Source organism: Sus scrofa, chromosome 2 (assembly GCF_000003025.6).
Source record: "Sus scrofa isolate TJ Tabasco breed Duroc chromosome 2, Sscrofa11.1, whole genome shotgun sequence".
In the NCBI taxonomy this organism is placed as follows: Eukaryota; Metazoa; Chordata; class Mammalia; order Artiodactyla; family Suidae; genus Sus; species Sus scrofa.
Window position 1 is genome coordinate 142,975,530 of NC_010444.4, and position 18,275 is coordinate 142,993,804.

At 45.9% G+C, this 18,275-nt stretch overlaps 3 protein-coding genes across 3 annotated transcripts; all 3 read left to right on the forward strand.

Moving 5' to 3' along the window:
- LOC106509588 (protocadherin gamma-A2-like) lies at window positions 324–5,496 on the forward strand. Its single transcript, XM_013995277.2, is given in 3 exon segments — window positions 324–3,150; window positions 3,153–4,469; window positions 4,472–5,496. Coding segments are annotated over 3 exon segments (2,463 nt in total). The 5' UTR covers window positions 324–2,453; the 3' UTR covers window positions 4,921–5,496.
- Window positions 6,798–13,547, forward strand: LOC110259516 (protocadherin gamma-A3-like). Its single transcript, XM_021084920.1, is given in 3 exon segments — window positions 6,798–9,837; window positions 9,840–9,970; window positions 13,468–13,547. Coding segments are annotated over 3 exon segments (2,460 nt in total). The 5' UTR covers window positions 6,798–7,547; the 3' UTR covers window positions 13,507–13,547.
- LOC106509585 (protocadherin gamma-B1-like) lies at window positions 13,579–18,264 on the forward strand. Its single transcript, XM_013995257.2, is given in 3 exon segments — window positions 13,579–14,371; window positions 14,373–14,455; window positions 14,458–18,264. Coding segments are annotated over 3 exon segments (2,433 nt in total). The 5' UTR covers window positions 13,579–13,610; the 3' UTR covers window positions 16,047–18,264.

The following is an 18,275-nucleotide window of genomic DNA, read 5'->3' on the forward strand; positions in this document are numbered from 1 at the left end:
TTAAGGATCCAGCGTTTCTGTGAGCTCTGGTGTAGGTCGCAGACATGGCTCGGATCCCACGTTGTTGCGGCTCTGGTGTAGGCCAGCAACTACAGCTCTGATTCGACCCCTAGCCTGGGAACCTCCATATGCCATGGGGGCGGCCCTAAAAAGACAAAATAATAAAAAAAATTTTTAAATAAAATTGATTTAAATTTTAAAATAAAGAAAAAAGATAGAAAAAGTGGTCTTCCCTTGTGGCACCTTGGGTTAAGGATCCGGCCTTGTCACTGCTGTGGCTTGGGCTGCAGCTATGATATGGGTTCAGTCCCTGGCCCAGGAACTTCCCTATGCTGTGGCTTGGCCAATAAATAATTAATTAATAATAAAGAAAATAATGGGAAAAGTAACAAAGAGTATAAATTGTTGAAATGCAAACAAGGAAGAATTCTGATGATGAAGCAATAGAAGCTGACACTAATGCAGAAAAGATAAAATTTCTGTCAAGTCCAGGGCTGGGACTAATGTCAGCTAGGCAGGTGACATGATTATAATTCATTTTAGAGTTCTTAAAAGAAAATCTAAAATTCTGATTGTAGACATAGATCTGGAAAAAGAGAAAGAAAATGAAAAGCAAGTGAGACTGGTAAAAAAAATAAAGCAATTTAATACAAAGCAAGAAGCATGAATGGGAAATAATATATAGATTAAAACCAGGTGCTTTCAAAGACTAACAGAGAAATCTTTAGAGAACTGGAATAGGGGATGTTGAGCAGTTGTTTTATGAGATGTAAAAGCATCAAAACAATGTTGATGAAGCAAGTTTTAAAGAAACAAACTATAGGGTCTACTAGAAAACTTGGTGAATTTATATCAATTGTTTCCAGTAAATATTTCATTAATGTTCTCAGAGGAATGGATTAAAGATGAAAAAAGTTCAGTAGGGAAGAAGCCAAAAGGCGGAAAGACTGAAATGAGACCAGTCTCATGATGCAAATATATATATTAATATTGATTCAAAATCTGAATATATTATCAAAATCTGTCCACTACATATTTAGTGTTTATAACTTATGACCAAATGAGGTTTATTACAGGGATGCAAGGATATCTCAATATAACAAAATCTAATAATGTAAAACTTCATATTAAGAGATTAAAGATAAAAAGCCATATATTTATTTCAACAGAGCCATAATAAAGGTCTTGAGAACATTCAACACATTCAAATCTTTTGGCAAACTGAGAATTGAAGGAAACATTCTCAACCTAATAAAGATTGTCTGTGAAACACTTATAGAACTACCCAAAGCAATCTTCAGATTCAGTGCAATTCCTATTAAAATCCCAATGACTTTTTGGTATCAATTTTAAAAATCCATCCCAGAATTCACATAGAGTATCAAGGGACCTCAAATAGAACATTCTCGAAAAGGAAGAACAAAGTTTCCTTCATTTTTCATGCTGCCTCCTCGCCTCCAAGCATTTGTGCTAAGGTTCTGCAACACTACTCCCACCTCTTTCTTGATCCAGTCATACCCTTTAGGATCCAGTTTCAATCTTGTCCTGGGAAAGTCCTTCCTGACCCCAAGTCGAGACTGGACCCTCTTCCTGTGTATTCTTCCACTTCTCAGTGTTTCCGACCATCACAGCAGCCATCATACTCTGTTAAAACACTCTGTTTACTATGCCCTCTCGCATCCTGTAGGCTTCCTGAGAAGAGAGACTGTGTTCCTCTCTTAGATGAACACTCTCTAAAGTCAACATCAGGCAGGCAAAGTATCAGACACCTAATAGAAACCCAATTAAGTGTCTGATTATTCCATAATTTAAATACAGGTTTTGAAGTTCAATACTAAGCCATTAGGCACAGAAATTCAAAATATATAGCATTATAATATAATGTAGGTAAAGTTTTTAGACTGATATTATTGTCTCTGAATATAAAATAAGAGGTTGAAGATGTTTGGACGAAGGGCAGAAGCTATCTTGATTAATGGCTCCAGCGTTCAATAATGCTGTACTAGCGGCTACTGGGAAGGTCACATTCATTTGCACCCTTCTCATTCATTCTGCGAAAAAGACTCCTGACTTGAAAGAACTATTTCTAAGGTATCTTAGAACTGTAAGATTCTTCAACGTCCCTTGAAAGTCATGGAGCAACAAGCCGGAAAATAACCTGGTTTGTCTGAGATGCAGAATTTACTTAGGTCTCTAGGCGTCGCTGTTGACCACCTAAGAAGTAAGCCCGCGAGGCGTCCAATCCAACTTCACGGCTCCCCTAACACAAAGGGCTGGGCATTTGGCCCGCAAGCTCCGGGGAGGTACAGAAATTCAGTCCAGCAGCCTGCTAGTCCTCTCCACAGTGACCTGCCTCCCGTGCGTGCTGGATACCTCAGACCCTGAGGATTACAGATTGGAACCCCGCCCTGGATGCTGCAAACTGCCCGGGAGAAGAGACTGCAGCTGAAGAAATGGCGGCTTTGCTGAAATTGCCACCCCGCAGCCTTGTCCTGCTGTGCCTTCTCGTGGCGGCCCCGTGGGAGGCTGGAGCTGGGCAGATGCGCTATTCTGTGCCAGAGGAGGTCGAAAAAGGCTCCTTCGTGGGCAACATTGCTGAGGACCTGGGGCTGGAGCCCCGCGAGCTGGCCGAGCGCGGAGTCCGCATCGTCTCCAGAGGTAGGACGCAGCTCTTTGCGCTGAACGCGCGAAGCGGCAGCCTGGTCACCGCGGGCCGCATAGACCGGGAGGAGCTCTGCGCTCAGAGCGCGCCGTGCCTGGTGAACTTTAACATCCTCCTAGAAGATAAATTGAGTATTTATTCAGTAGAGGTGGAAATAACAGATATTAACGATAATGCCCCTCGCTTTGGCGTAGAGGAGCTGGAGCTAAAAATCAGTGAAACGACTACGCCAGGCTTCCGGATCCCTCTTAAGAGCGCACACGATGCAGACGTAGGCGAGAACACCCTCCAAAAGTACGAACTGAATTCAAATGACCACTTCTCCCTGGACGTGCGAAGTGGAGTGGATGGGAACAAGTACCCAGAGCTGGTGCTGGAAGGCGCCCTGGACCGCGAGGAAGAGGCTGTTCACCACCTCGTTCTCGTGGCTTTGGACGGGGGCGATCCTGTCAAATCCGGCACCTCCCGCATCCGTGTGGTCGTCCAGGATGTAACGACAATGCACCTGTTTTTACACAGCCCGAGTACCGTGTAAGTGTTCCAGAGAACACACCCGTAGGCACCCGGATACTCACAGTGACGGCCACTGATGCAGATGAGGGATACAACGCTCAAGTGGCCTATTTTCTAGAGAAAACTCCTGAAGAAGCCTCAGAGGTATTTGAGCTTAAGTCTTCCTCTGGAGAAATAACAATCACAAAAAGCTTGGATTATGAGGATGCAAAACTCCATGAAATTGATATTGAAGCTCAGGATGGTCCAGGCCTTCTTACCAGAACGAAAGTCATTGTCATGGTTCTGGACGTGAATGACAATGCTCCAGAATTTTACATGACATCTGCTACCAGCTCAGTTCCGGAAGACTCTCCTCCAGGAACAGTAATTGCGCTTTTCAATGTCCACGACAGAGACTCTGGGCAGAATGCATTTATCACATGCTCACTCCCAGAGAACCTTCCTTTCAAATTAGAAAAGTCAGTGGACAATTACCACCGGCTGGTTACAGCCAGAGTCCTTGACAGGGAGCAGGTTTCCTCTTACAACATCACCGTGACTGCTAAAGATGGAGGGAACCCCTCTCTGTCCACAGATGCTCACGTTTTGCTGCAGGTGGCAGACATCAACGACAACCCGCCCACCTTTCTCCATACATCCTACTCTGCCTACATTCCTGAAAACAACCCCAGAGGTGCCTCCATCTTTTCCATGACGGCCCATGACCCCGACAGCGATGACAATGCCCATGTAACGTATAACGTGGCTGAGGACACCCTTCAGGGGGCACCCCTGTCCTCCTACATCTCCATCAACTCCGACACGGGCGTCCTCTATGCGCTGCGTTCCTTTGACTACGAGCAGTTCCGTGAACTGCAGCTGTGGGTGACAGCACAGGATGGGGGGAGCCCACCCCTCAGCAGCAATGTGTCTCTGAGCATATTCGTGCTGGACCAGAATGACAACGCACCTGAGATTCTGTACCCTGCCCTCCCCACCGATGGCTCCACGGGTGTAGAGCTGGCACCCCGCTCCGCAGAGCCCGGCTACCTGGTGACCAAGGTGGTGGCGGTGGACAGAGACTCGGGCCAGAACGCCTGGCTGTCCTACCGCCTGCTCAAGGCCAGCGAGCCCGGGCTCTTCGCGGTGGGGCTGCACACGGGCGAGGTGCGCACAGCGCGGGCCCTGCTGGACAGAGACGCCCTCAAGCAGAGCCTGGTGGTGGCAGTCCAGGACCACGGCCAGCCCCCCCTCTCGGCCACCGTCACGCTCACCGTGGCAGTGGCAGACAGCATCCCTGACGTCCTGGCCGACTGGGCAGCTTAAGTCCCACACCCCTGACACTCAGGCTGACATTGTACCTGGTGGTGGTGGTGGCTGTGGTCTCCTGTGTCTTCCTGGCCTTTGTCATCGTGCTGCTGGCGCTCAGGCTGAGGCGCTGGCACCTGTCGCGTGTGCTGCAGGCGTCAGGAGGCGGACTGGGTGGCGTGCCCGCGTCCCACTTCGTGGGCGTGGACGGGGTGCGGGCTTTCCTGCAGACCTATTCTCACGAGGTGTCGCTCACCGCGGACTCGCGGGGGAGCCACGTGATCTTCCCGCAGCCCAACTATGCGGACACGCTCATCAGCCAGGAGAGCTGCGGGAAAAAGGATTTTCTTTCAGAACCTCAATTTCTACCTGAAGATGAAGAAACATTTTCTCAGGTAAACTTTCTTCGCAATGTACCTGTGAGCAATGTTGCTAAAATAAAGAAATTTACCTAATCCCTTAACTCTCCACAGTTTACCATATCTCTTCTGTTTCCCGTATTTCCTTGTGGATACATTGCATTTTTAGAAACATAGTCCCAGTGAATTATTTCTCACTATTCTAAGTGTTCGCACCATGTAACAGGGAAGAGGGGCTAGAATCATGGTGTAATGTGTATAAATCGGTATTCGTAGGCGAAGATGATATTTAGATTATCACAAGAATATTGCCTTAGGAACTGGTTTATCTGGTTTCTCATACTTTCTCATCCTGAGCAAATCATCTCATCCACATGGATCAACAATTGCTTCTTAGAAATGTCAGGGTTGGTTTTTCTATGTTTGCTCAAATATTTCCCTCTAACATTTAAGGCCTTTGTATTTTATATGTGTATATTTTTGTGAATAATGAAATCCCTTAGTTGGTTATTTTCTTCTCACTCAATATTTTTCTTTCAGCTTGGCGATGAGATTCTTCATCTGTCTTGACTTGCATGATTTTCCTATTAAAACATGCAAATTTAGAAATATATATGCTTTGCCATGTTTCAGGAAGGTATATCATGGAATCTCCATTTAGTTAAAAAAAAATCTCAGTAGCTTCTCAAGTGGCTGTATTCTTTTAAGAAGTGATTGAATTGTGATTTGCTCTCCAATAAATGATTAGTGTAATAGTAAAGGTGTTTCTCTTCGCTGTTTTTATTTTTCTCATATTTGGAAACTACATTGCCCTTTTACCTTTAAAAATACTATATATCCTCAAGGGATTCAGAAAACACATCAAATAATTGCACCTAAATATGCTCCTGATACATTTCTCTTGTCAATGTTTCCTGCCCACAGAAGCTGTTAAAAAGGCTTCCAGTTCCTCGTCCAGCATCACTTCCCCTCACAACCACCTTTTCCTTCCCCATCCTTCTCCCCACTTTGGCTTTTTAGTCTGTTAGTTATGTATTTAACAATAGAGAACAAATAACACACTAGCATTCTATGTAAACTGGGATCTTTTGTTGTTTTTTTATTGGGAAATATTTGTGTGCTAAGTCATGTATATAATGGTATCATCATCCTTTAAGGTGCCTAATTCTTTATTGTTTAAGAGTGTCTGAGGGAAAATTGATCTGAGATAATATATGTTATCCATATGGTATTACTATTACATAAGTTGCTTTGAGACAAAGTTGGAACTTACTGTGCCATAATACCTCAAAACATCTTTACGAGTAAGTAATCAAGTATGAACTGAAGAAAATTGAAGGCATAGTTCCTTCTATTGTGTATAGTAATTTTTCGCAAGAATAAATGCCTTATGCATAGGTAGGTAATGCATCATTATTGAAATTACAAATATATTTCTATGTTTGTGCTTGGAGAGGAAAATAAGCACAGAAAAAGGGTTTCTGGAATATAAAACAAATGTTTATCTCTACTAGTTTAAGTGTTGGCCCCTAAAAATATCTATCTTTATACTCTAGATTTAAGCAGAGTAGACTACTTTCAGTACTGAAGTTCTGTGATTTCTCTTGCCCATCCAGGCCTTATCCCTGCTCCACTCTCCTCCTGTTTTTTTTTTTTTTTTTTTTTTTTTAAGAAAGCCTTTGCTAACCTCCAAGGCCAAGTTAGAGGCTCTCCCATTGCCCTTGGCTTTTCCCATTATGGTAGTTATCTCAGTGCACCATAATTCTTTGCTGGCTTTTCTGTATGTGTGTGTGTGTGTGTGTCTTTTTAGGGCCGCACCCATGGCATGTGGAACTTCTCAGGCTAGGGGTCGAATCGGAGCTGCAGCTGCCGGCCTACACCACAGCCACAGCAGCACCAGATCCAAGCCATGTCTGCGAACTGCACAACAGTTTGTGGCAATACTGGGTCCTTTAACCCACTAAGCGAGGCCAGGGATCGAACCTGCATCTTCATGGATACTAGTCAGAGTCTTAACCTGCTGAGCCACAACAGGTACACTGGCTTTTATATTTTAACTGTGCTGGAAGTGGCTGTGTTCATGTCATTCGCCTTAAATCCCCCAGTATTATTGTTTGTTTAATGAATGGGTTAAATGGAAAATATTGAAAGTAAGATGTCAGGCTATCAAGGACAGACTTCAAGAAGCAAACCTTGTCATCATGGCTGATATATCTGTGCGGTTCTTAACTTTTTCACATTTCAAAACAGTAACTTCAGCATGTTTGAAGCAATATTGGTGGCGTTAAGGTTACTGCGTGGCTTCCCAATGAAGATAAGTTGAAATCACATCCTTTAACATACAGTGATTCAATTAGTCGGTTAAGTAAACACCGATCCCCGTTATATATGACAAAAAGGATTTCAGGTTCTGGGAAACTTGGAAAGTACTGAACTTGGGTTTGTCTCCGAGGGTGCAGTAAACGGTGAGGCCTCTGGGCGTCGCTGTTCACCACTCAAGGAGGAAACGGCCGCTAGTCCACGTCCTCGCTTCCAAAGAGCCAGGAACCAGCAAATCACACCCAGAAGATCGGGGGCTGTTTCCAAGCTCAGCCTCGCAGCCAGCCAGCTCCGCGACGTATAAATTAGGCCCATGAAAGGCTTAGTTCCTTGAGAAAATAAGATCGGAGTCCGTGGTGGGAAATTGGAACCCAATTCAGAGAAAAGAATTCACCAAAAAGGAAATGCCCCGTTACCTGAGACTCGGAAACCGCGGGGGACTGGCTCTGCTGTGCGCGCTTCTGGGGACGCTGTGCAAGACCGGATGCGGGCAGATCCGCTACTCGGTGCCAGAGGAACTGGAGAAGGGCTCCTTCGTGGGTGACATCGCCAAGGACCTGGGGCTGGAACCTCGAGAGCTGGCGGAGCGCGGAGTCCGCATTATTTCGAGAGGTAGGACGCAGCTCTTTGCTCTGAACGCGCGAAGCGGCAGCCTAGTCACCGCGGGCCGCATAGACCGGGAGGAGCTCTGCGCCCAGAGCGCGCGGTGCCTAGTAAAATTTAACATTTTGGTTGAAGACAAATTGAAGATTTTTGAAGTAGAAATAGAAATTAGAGATGTTAATGACAATGCTCCTGATTTTCTAACAAAGGATTTGGAAATAAAAATTGGTGAACTAACGGCTCCTGGAACTCGATTTCCACTTAAGACTGCGTTTGACCCGGATGTGGGCATGAACTCTCTGCAGAACTATCAGCTCAGCCCCAATGATTACTTCTCCCTGGCGGTGAAGAGTGTCTCTGATGGGACCAAGTACCCAGAGCTGGTGCTGGAGCGGGCCCTGGACCGTGAGGAAAAGACAGTTCACCAGCTTGTCCTCACTGCTTCTGATGGCGGTGACCCCGTCCGTTCTAGCACCTTGTGCATCCAAGTGATAGTTCTGGATGCAAATGACAATCCACCAGTATTTACTCAGCCTGAGTACCAAGTAAGCGTTCAGGAGAACTTGCCAGTCGGCACCCGGCTGCTCACAGTGAATGCCACCGACCCTGATGATGGATTCAATGCTCAAGTGTCCTATGTACTAGACAAAATGCCTGGAAAAATCGCTGAGATTTTTAATCTCGACTCAGTGACTGGAGATTTATCAATATTAAAAAGTCTAGATTATGAGGATGCTACGTTCTATGAAATTAAAATTGAAGCACAAGACGGACCGGGTCTCCTTTCCAAAGCTAAGATTCTGGTCTCAGTTCTGGATGTGAATGACAATGCCCCGGAAGTTACAATTACTTCTCTCACAGGCTCAGTCCCAGAAGAGGCTAATGGGGGAAGGGAAATTGCCCTCATCCACGTGCATGACCGAGATTCTGGGCAAAATGGACAAGTCACAGTATTTGTCCTGGGAAATATGCCATTTAATTTAGAAAAATCAATAGGCCAATATTACCGCTTAGTGACAGCCAGATCCCTGGACCGTGAACAGGTGTCTGAATATAACGTCACTCTCAGAGCTACTGACGGGGGACGTCCTCCTCTGTCCACGGACACTCATATCACCCTGCATGTGGCCGACATCAATGACAACCCGCCTACCTTCCCTCACGCCTCCTACTCTGCCTACATTCCCGAAAACAACCCCAGAGGTGCCTCCATCTTCTCTGTGACCGCCCAGGACCCTGACAGCATTGAAAACGCCCACATCACCTATGCACTGATGGACGAGACCATCCAGGGGGCGCCTCTCTCCACCTATGTCTCCATCAACTCCGATACAGGTGTACTGTATGCCCTGCGCTCCTTCGACTATGAGCAGGTTAGAGACCTGCAGCTCCTGGTGATAGCCAGTGACAGTGGGGACCCTCCACTCAGCAGCAACGTGTCCGTGAGCCTCTTCGTGCTGGACCAGAATGACAACATACCTGAGATTCTGTACCCCGCCCTCCCCATGGATGGATCTACCGGTGTAGAGCTGGCACCCCGCTCTGCAGAGCCGGGCTACCTGGTGACCAAGGTGGTGGCGGTGGACAGAGACTCGGGCCAGAACGCCTGGCTGTCCTACCGCCTGCTCAAGGCCAGCGAGCCCGGGCTCTTCGCGGTGGGGCTGCACACGGGCGAGGTGCGCACAGCGCGGGCCCTGCTGGACAGAGACGCCCTCAAGCAGAGCCTGGTGGTGGCGGTCCAGGACCACGGCCAGCCCCCCCTCTCGGCCACTGTCACGCTCACCGTGGCTGTGGCTGATAGCATCCCAGATGTGCTGGCTGACCTGGGCAGCCTCAAGCCTTCAGCGGACCCCAACGACTCGGGCCTCACGCTGTACCTGGTGGTGGCGGTGGCGGCGGTCTCCTGTGTCTTCCTGGCCTTTGTCATCGTGCTGCTGGCGCTCAGGCTGAGGCGCTGGCACCTGTCGCGTGTGCTGCAGGCGTCAGGAGGCGGACTGGGTGGCGTGCCCGCGTCCCACTTCGTGGGCGTGGACGGGGTGCGGGCTTTCCTGCAGACCTATTCACACGAGGTGTCGCTCACCGCGGACTCGCGGGGAGCCACGTGATCTTCCCGCAGCCCAACTATGCGGACACGCTCATCAGCCAGGAGAGCTGTGGGAAAAGCGAGCCTCTCCTGATATCTCAAGACTTACTTGAAACGAAAGGAGACTCCAAGCAACTTCAGGTGAGTTTATTTCTTTCTTTGAATATTACAAAGAACAATTACACCGGTGTGGTTATTTTCTCTCTCTCTCTATTTTCTCTTTTGAGGGCCGCACCTGCGGCATATGGAAGTTCCCAGGCTAGGGGTTGAATGGGAGCTGCAGCTGCCAGCCTATGCCACAGCCACAGCAACACCAGATCCTATTGTCATCTGTGCCCTAAGCAGAAACTTGCAGCAATGCCGGATCCTTAACCTACTGAGCGATGCCAGGGATCAAACTGGCATCCTCAGGGATGCTAATCGGATTCTTAACTGGCCGAGCTACAGTGGGAACTCCCACCAGTGTGGGTATTATAAAGCTTAATACACACTTATTTGAAAATAAAGCAATGCAGTTGCCATTCATTTTGTTTAGATATGTATTCCTCTCTTCTTGGATTCCCATGAGGTTGTACTTCCTGACCGGTAGGGCTGAGTGGGGGTCTAGTAAGTAGTTCTGGCCAATACATTGTAAACCGAAGCATGTGAATCTCTTCCCAGAGAAGGTTTTAGTTGCCATTGTGAGGCTTACCAGACCTCTAAGTCACTCTTGAAAGAGTGACTGTGTCTTCCTCGGTCCTTGAATAACTATGATGAGAGGAGAGCCCTGTGGTTGACTCAGCATTGACCTCTATGTCTCTGATATGCCGACTTGTCTCTTTGTCAGTCCCTGCGGTGATGTTTGTCATGTCAGCTACTTAGCTTATTCTGATACAAACACATATATACATATATATATAATATGGTAATATATACGGTAATAATAATATCGGTATTAGCTATTTTAGGCTCTCATAATATGACACTTAATTCCTTCCAAGCCAAAACAAACACTTTTCGTCCTGTTTACATAAAAATGCTAAGGTATGCATTCCCTGATGGCTCAACAGGTTAAGGATTCAGTGTTGTCACTGCTGTGACATGGGTTCGGTCTGAGGGAGTGGCCAAAAAAATGGTAGAGTAAAAAATGTAGAGGTTGGTCAAATTCTTTCACCTGGAATATAGCCCCTGTTTTATGTACTTAAAATGTGTATTCGTATGGGAGTTCCCGTCGTGGCTCAGTGGTTAAAGAATCCGACTAGGAACCATGAGGTTGTGGGTTCAACCCCTGGCCTTGCTCAGTGGGTTAAGGATCTGGCATTGCCGTGAGCTGTGGTGTGGGTCACAGATGCGGCTTGGATTCCGCATTGCTGTGACTCTGGCCTAGGCCGGCGGCTACAGCTCTGATTGGACCCCTAGCCATGGGAGCGGCCCCAGAAGAGGCAAAAAGACAAAAAAAAAAAAAAAAAAGTGTATTCGTATGGATTTCTGCCTTTTGTCTGAAGGTAGGAAGCTCAATTGCCTAACCTATTATGAGCCTTGGAATGGCATTTCTTGTCCTTTGAGAAGGATTTTAAAATGTAAGGAGACCTGTTTCCACCTCTCTGAGAGAGATTTCCAGACCATCCACTTCGATAATGGAATAGGAGTCCTTCAGCTTTCTTAGGCTAGGAATCATTGGCCCATTTTGAAATGTGTGAAATTATTTTCACCCATAAAGTCACAGCAGAGAGTCATCCAAAATTAGGCCAAGATATATTTCATCAGATTTCAAACAAAGGAACACATCTCTCCCTCAATATATTAGGAAGAGGAAAATTCAAAAGTGTGAGACAACAGAGTCTGAACAGAGAAGGGTGTATTTTCACTCAAACCTTCAAATGCATTATAAAAAAGACACATTACCTTTGGAATATTTTTAGGGAAAGTCTTTATAATATTAATGTAAGTTTCCTTGTAATGAGAAAAAATATTAAATGGCTAGGGCAAGGGACACTTTAGATGATCAATGAGAATTTCCTAAGAATTCCAGGGAATTCCGTAGTGGCTCCTCGGTTAACGAACCCAACTAGGATCCATGAGGATCGGGTTCGATCCCTGGCCTCGCTCGGTGGCTTAAGGATCCAGCATTGCCGTGAGCTGTGGTGTAGGTCACAGACGCAGCTTGGATCCTTTGTTGCTGTGGCTGTGGTGTAGGCCAGCAGCTGTAGCTCGGATTTGACCCTTAGGCTGGGAACCTCCATATGCTGCGGTGGTGGGGGGGGCCCTAAAAAGCAAAAACACCTAATTTACACTAGTTTAAACAATAAAAGAATGTATTATCTCAAAAACCAGGTAGACTAAAGCAGCTCTATCCAATAGAAAGATAATGTGAGCCACAGATAAAAGCTGTATTATTATATTATCTAGTAGCCCCACTAAAATGGCAGAAGGAAATATGTGAAATTAATTTCCACAACTTTTTTTTGTCTTGTATATTCTACATGTACATTGGGAAAATGCACAGAGTACAAAGGCATCTTCTTGTATGGATAATAAGTCTCAGACATCCTGTTTTCATTAAAAAGGAGTTTTATAGGATAGGCAAGAATTCATTACAATAAAAAGGGAGGAGACTGCATAGTAAAAGGGGCAGAAAGTATAAAGGCCTGAGATAGAAAACAAGGCAAAGGATATCTTAGGAAGACAGATAATAAGTAATCTGTCTTGACTGGAGTGCAAGATGAGCGTGGATGAACATTGCGAAATAACAGAATAGATTGTTGAGTTGGTATCTCACGTGGTAGCGCTTTGGAAATAAAGGTTTTAGTTACCTAAGGCCAGTTCAAGGACTACAGGGAAGATTCAAAATGGAACGTCTAAGAACTCTCCACGTTTTACCAGTGATCAAATCAAACTCATTTCATTTATTAATGGTATAAATTGTCTGGAGCTGAGAATTGGCATTAGGGGGTGTTGCGTATACATTCATATAGTAAAGAAGCACTCATTTCGTTAAAAAAATATATATATGGCTTACGCAAGATTCAGGGTTTTTAAATTAATTAATTTATTTATTTTTCTGCTGTAAAGATTCAGTTTTATAAAAGCATGTGTGTCCCCAAATGTGACTGGTCTCCTTAACAAAATACCAGGCTCCTCTGTACTTAATGGGAAGACTATCTATGTTTTAAGATGATGAGCAATATGTCTTAAAAAAGAGTCTAGGGCTTTGTCTCACTCTTTTTTAAAACAAATATTAGATCTTTATATCCATGAGAAATAACCTAATTGGTTGCATCCATACTAGTCATGCCAGTGTTTATAACTACAGTGGAATCATTGACGATCCCCCCACCCCCCGCAAACAGAAAAAAAAAACTACATACCTTGCGAGAAAATCTTCAATGAGGAAAGAAAAATGTAAAATGATGGTAACACTTAAAAGATGATGGAAACCTATAAAACCTCAGGTTTAAAGGGAAAATCTGAATAGTTCTTTTCAAGAAATGAAAGACAAGATATGTAGATTCAAGAGCTTACACTGTGAGGCAGAAATAGTTGGGCAATGTGCAGTTTTCCCAGACGACCTCCGGGTGCCGCTGTTGACCAAAGGGAAGGGTTCTCAGTTCTGCAGGAGTGACGGGCAGTGTTTCTCTGCTTTGTCCTGCGCACATCAGAACGCAGATGCGGCTCTTATGCACCCTCAAAACACCTAACGAACAAGTACTACCCTCACCTCTCCAAAGTCCAAGGTGCTGTCATTGATTTTTAAGCATCCCAGAGACATCTTGAAGAGCAGCTTGCCAAGAGAGTTCAAGAAATGCTAAGGAGCTCCAGAAAAGCTGAAACAATGAAAAGTCAGGTACAGTTTCTCTTCCTGCTGTCTTTGTTGTGCAGGGCGATCTCCCAGCAGATCTACTATTCGATTCCAGAGGAGCTGGCCAAGGGCTCGAGGGTGGGGAACTTGGCCAAGGATCTGAGACTCAGTGTCCAGGAGTTGCCAGCTCGAAAACTGAGAATTAGTGCAGAAAATTTTTTCAACGTGAGTGCAGAGAATGGGGATTTGCTAGTGAGTGGTAGGATAGATCGAGAGCAGATTTGCGGAAGGAAATTAGAGTGTGTGCTAGAATTTGAAATGGTTGCTGAAAACCCCATGGCTATTTTCCATGTGAGCGTTGCAATTCGAGACATTAATGACAATGCGCCGCATTTCGTTGCAAAAGGCATTGACTTGGAAATCTGTGAGTCAGCCTTACCAGGGGTAAAATTCCCTCTGGAGTCTGCACTAGATGCAGATGTAGAAAGTAACTCACTGAAGACATATTCCATCAACCACAATGAGCACTTCTCTCTGTCAACAAAGGAAAGCCCTGATGGAAGTAAATACCCAGAATTACTGCTGGAAAAACCTCTGGACAGAGAACAGCAGAGCTCCCACAATTTAATCCTGACTGCCATGGATGGTGGAGACCCTCCCCTAAGCGGCACTACCCAGATCCGGATACAGGTTACCGATGCCAATGACAATGCTCCAGTGTTTAGCCAGGACACATACAGGGTTAGCCTCAAGAGAACGTGCCCGGGGAACCTCTGTGCTGCGAGTCCTGGCCACTGACCAGGACCAGGGTGTTAATGCAGAAATCACCTATGCCTTCCTTAATGCCCCACAAGTACCAGGCTCCTCTTCGTTCTTGATCCAAATACTGGCGACATTACAACCAACGGTACATTGGACTTTGAAGAGGCCAGTAGGTATACGTTGGGTATAGAAGCCAAGGATGGAAGGGTACACACAGCTCATTGCAATGTTCAGGTTGAAATTGTTGATGAGAATGACAATGCCCCAGAAGTGACATTCATGTCCATCTCTAACGAGATTCCTGAGGGCTCAGATGTTGGAACCATAGTTGCCCTCATTAAAGTGAGAGACCAGGATTCTGGGCAAAATGGTCTGGTGACATGCTCTATTCAGGAAGAAGTTCCCTTCAAATTAGAATCCACCTCTAAGAATTATTACAAGCTAGTGATTGATGGTGCCCTGGACCGGGAGGAGAGGGCGGAGTACAATATTACCGTCACAGCCACGGACAAGGGCGAGCCACCCCTCTCCTCCAGCTCAAGCATCACCCTGCACATCGGTGATGTCAACGACAACGCTCCGGTTTTCCAGCAGGCCTCCTACGAGGTCCACGTGGCGGAGAACAACCCGCCCGGCGCCTCCATCGCGCAAGTGAGCGCTCGCGATCCCGACCTGGGGCCCAACGGCCACGTCTCCTACTCCCTCGTGGCCGGCGACCTGGAGCCGCGCGCGCTGGCGTCCTACGTGTCCGTGAGCGCGCAGAGCGGCGTGGTGTTCGCGCAGCGCGCCTTCGACCACGAGCAGCTGCGCGCCTTGGAGCTGACGCTGCAGGCCCGCGACCACGGCTCGCCCGCGCTCCGCGCCAACGTGAGCCTGCGCGTGCTGGTGGGCGACCGCAACGACAACGCGCCCAGGGTGCTGTACCCGGCGCTGGGGCCCGACGGCTCGGCGCTCTTCGACACGGTGCCGCGCGCCGCGCAGCCCGGCTACCTGGTGACCAAGGTGGTGGCGGTGGACGCGGACGCGGGGCACAACGCGTGGCTGTCGTACCACGTGCTGCAGGCCAGCGAGCCGGGCCTCTTCAGCCTGGGGCTGCGCACGGGCGAGGTGCGCACGGCGCGGGCCTTGGGCGAGCGGGACGCGGCCCGCCAGCGCCTGCTGGTCGCGGTGCGCGACGGGGGCCAGCCGCCCCTGTCGGCCACCGCCACGCTGCTCCTGGTGTTCGCGGACAGCCTGCAGGAGGCGCTGCCGGACCTGGGGGACGCTCCTGCCCCTTCGGACGCCCAGGCTGAGCTGCAGTTGTACCTGGTGGTGGCCTTGGCGCTGATCTCGGTGCTCTTCCTGGTGGCGGTGATCCTGGCGGTGGCCCTACACGTGCGACGCTCCTCCAGGCCCGCGGCCTGGGGCTGCTTTCAGCCTGGCCTCTGTGTCAAGGCCGGGCCCGTGGGTCCCCCCAACTACAGTGAAGGAACGTTGCCCTATTCCTACAATCTGTGTGTTGCCTCGCATTCAGCAAAGACCAACTTAGATTTTCACAACCTGACCACGGAAACAGCTCCTCCTCTGGATCTCCTCGGTGAAGATGCTTCTATGGATATATGTGCTAATAATGAAGACCCCGACATCGCTCATGATTCCTCTTTTTCCTGTCACGTGAGTTTCTGCACACTTACTTAAATTTTATTACTTTATTTTATTCTCGGGAGTGCATCATTAGTTTGGATCCTTGTTCATTGTTCTAGTGAGGGTGGTGGGAGAGGAAATGCATTGGATGGGTGGAGATTGCTCCGTAGTCTGGTCAGTTACCTAATTACTACTTCTCAATGTGTACTCTTGGCATTTCTCTATGGTCAGCAAATCATGTTAAAGACAGCCTTTTCTTGGATGTCACCAGCCTTAGTAATTGCATTACCCTTATTTAGTTGATGTGTGATATTCTTTTTTTTCCCCCAAGTTTTCCTCTCTATAAATGTATTGACAGCTCTTCCGGACCAAGTTAAAGTTTATGTTCATCAAATACATTCTAGTTGTTTATCTTTGAGATATGTATTTCTAATATAATCTTCCAGTAATTAAGTCTCTTAGCACTTTTTTTTTTTTTTTTTGCCTTATCGCATATAGCAAAGACTGCCAGGTTTTACATTTGGTTCATTAACTTTGGGTCTTTATTCCCACTTCATAATCTGTCAAGAATAATTTTCTTGACCATTCTTAAATAATTTCACACCCTTTCTACTTTGTTGCTATCGTAATAAGGAATGTAATGAACGTTGTTGTATATAGATCCTTTTCTATTTTTCTCCTTTTTAGTATAAGTTTATGAGAAGTGGGTTAAATTTTTTCAAAATATTTTCTCTTACATCCCAACCCCCAGCAACTTGTGAGTCCTTTGAGGATTGTGAAAAATGCCTTTAATCTACTCTCCAAAGTCTGGAAATGTAAAAACTCTGAATAGCTAATGGATTTTTGTGTGTTGCTAAAATTTATGAGTAATTTCTAGAAACTAATTATATGAGTAATAATCTAAAGAACTGGCTACTTGCTGCTTTATCTCAAGTTTTCTCAGATCAGTAAATTACTCTAAGTATTCATGAATAAGAAAACTACAAAGATGCAATGATACTATATATACAGTTACTAAGATATTTCCTTTTCCTGGCTATTTCTAAATCAAAACCAAACTTATAAATAGTAGTAAAACAGTACCTTCTGGATGTGTCCTAATGTGGAAAAGTCGCTGAAACATTGTTTCTCTTTACAGGGCTTTAAAGTTTAACTTTTCTTTCTTCCTGCTTTATTATTTATTTTTAAGGTCAGTTATTTACACATTGTTTTAGGCTTTGCAGCTGCATTAGTAACTTATTCATTAAACATTGAAAAGCTATTTCAGTGGATACTCTATGAAAAGAGCTGCTTTGTGCCGCACAGGGAAATGTGTGTGATTGAATGATTTTCTTGTGCAACAGAACTTGATGAAACACTGTGAATCAACTATACTTTAATAATAATAAAAATGGTGTATCTCCAAGAAAAGAAAGGTGCTATTCAAGAGTTTGAGGACTCAGTGTGAACATAATAATCAAACCATAATAACTGTAGCCTAGAATCTTCTTATATAAAATGAATGAACAAATGCCCTTCCCAAAGCTGCGATATATGCCAAGCCCTTTTGCACACTAAGACTAGCTCTTGAGCAGTAGATGTTTTCTTACAAGAGAGTTGAAAAGTTGTCCCAGATTCCAAAGTGTCAACCCATGTGAGGAAACTTCTCTCTGCCTAGGTTAGGGACTGGAGCCCAGACTCCAACTCCTGGACATCATCTTTTCATCTATTTATTCTTTTATTCTTCAAGTATAACCTTGTTCCTTGGAGGGATAACTATGTCCCTTATGCTGTACACTGTGTTGAAACTGGGGTATGAGAATTAATAAAGCAAAAACTTAAAACAAGTAGAAAAAAATTCTTAGCAAAAAAAGAAAAAAAAACTTGTCTCTGAAAAAAATTATAATTGCACAGAAGGCTTGGATCATTTCTTGATTTTCATTGCAAGTTAAACATCAGGTATTTCATTTTTATTATTTGGGGGAAAAATAGAATACGGAAAAGAAACGCTGTACCTAAGTGACGACTATTTACCAAGAATAGATTGCAGTAACACGTTAGGACTCTGAGTGTCGCTGTTCACCAATCGGGGGAAAAGAGAAAAGAACCAGGAATTTAATCCGAACCACAGGGACTTCTGCATCACAAAGCACTGGCTCTGGGGCTTTAGAAAGCGTCCAGCTGGACCGGGAGCGCTCCAGCATCCAACGGTGAAAGCACATTATCTCGGACCCTGAAGATCCTGGGGCTGCTCAGGCCTCCACCAAGAGCACAGCCAAGCGCACGCTGTTCAGCCACGGGGCT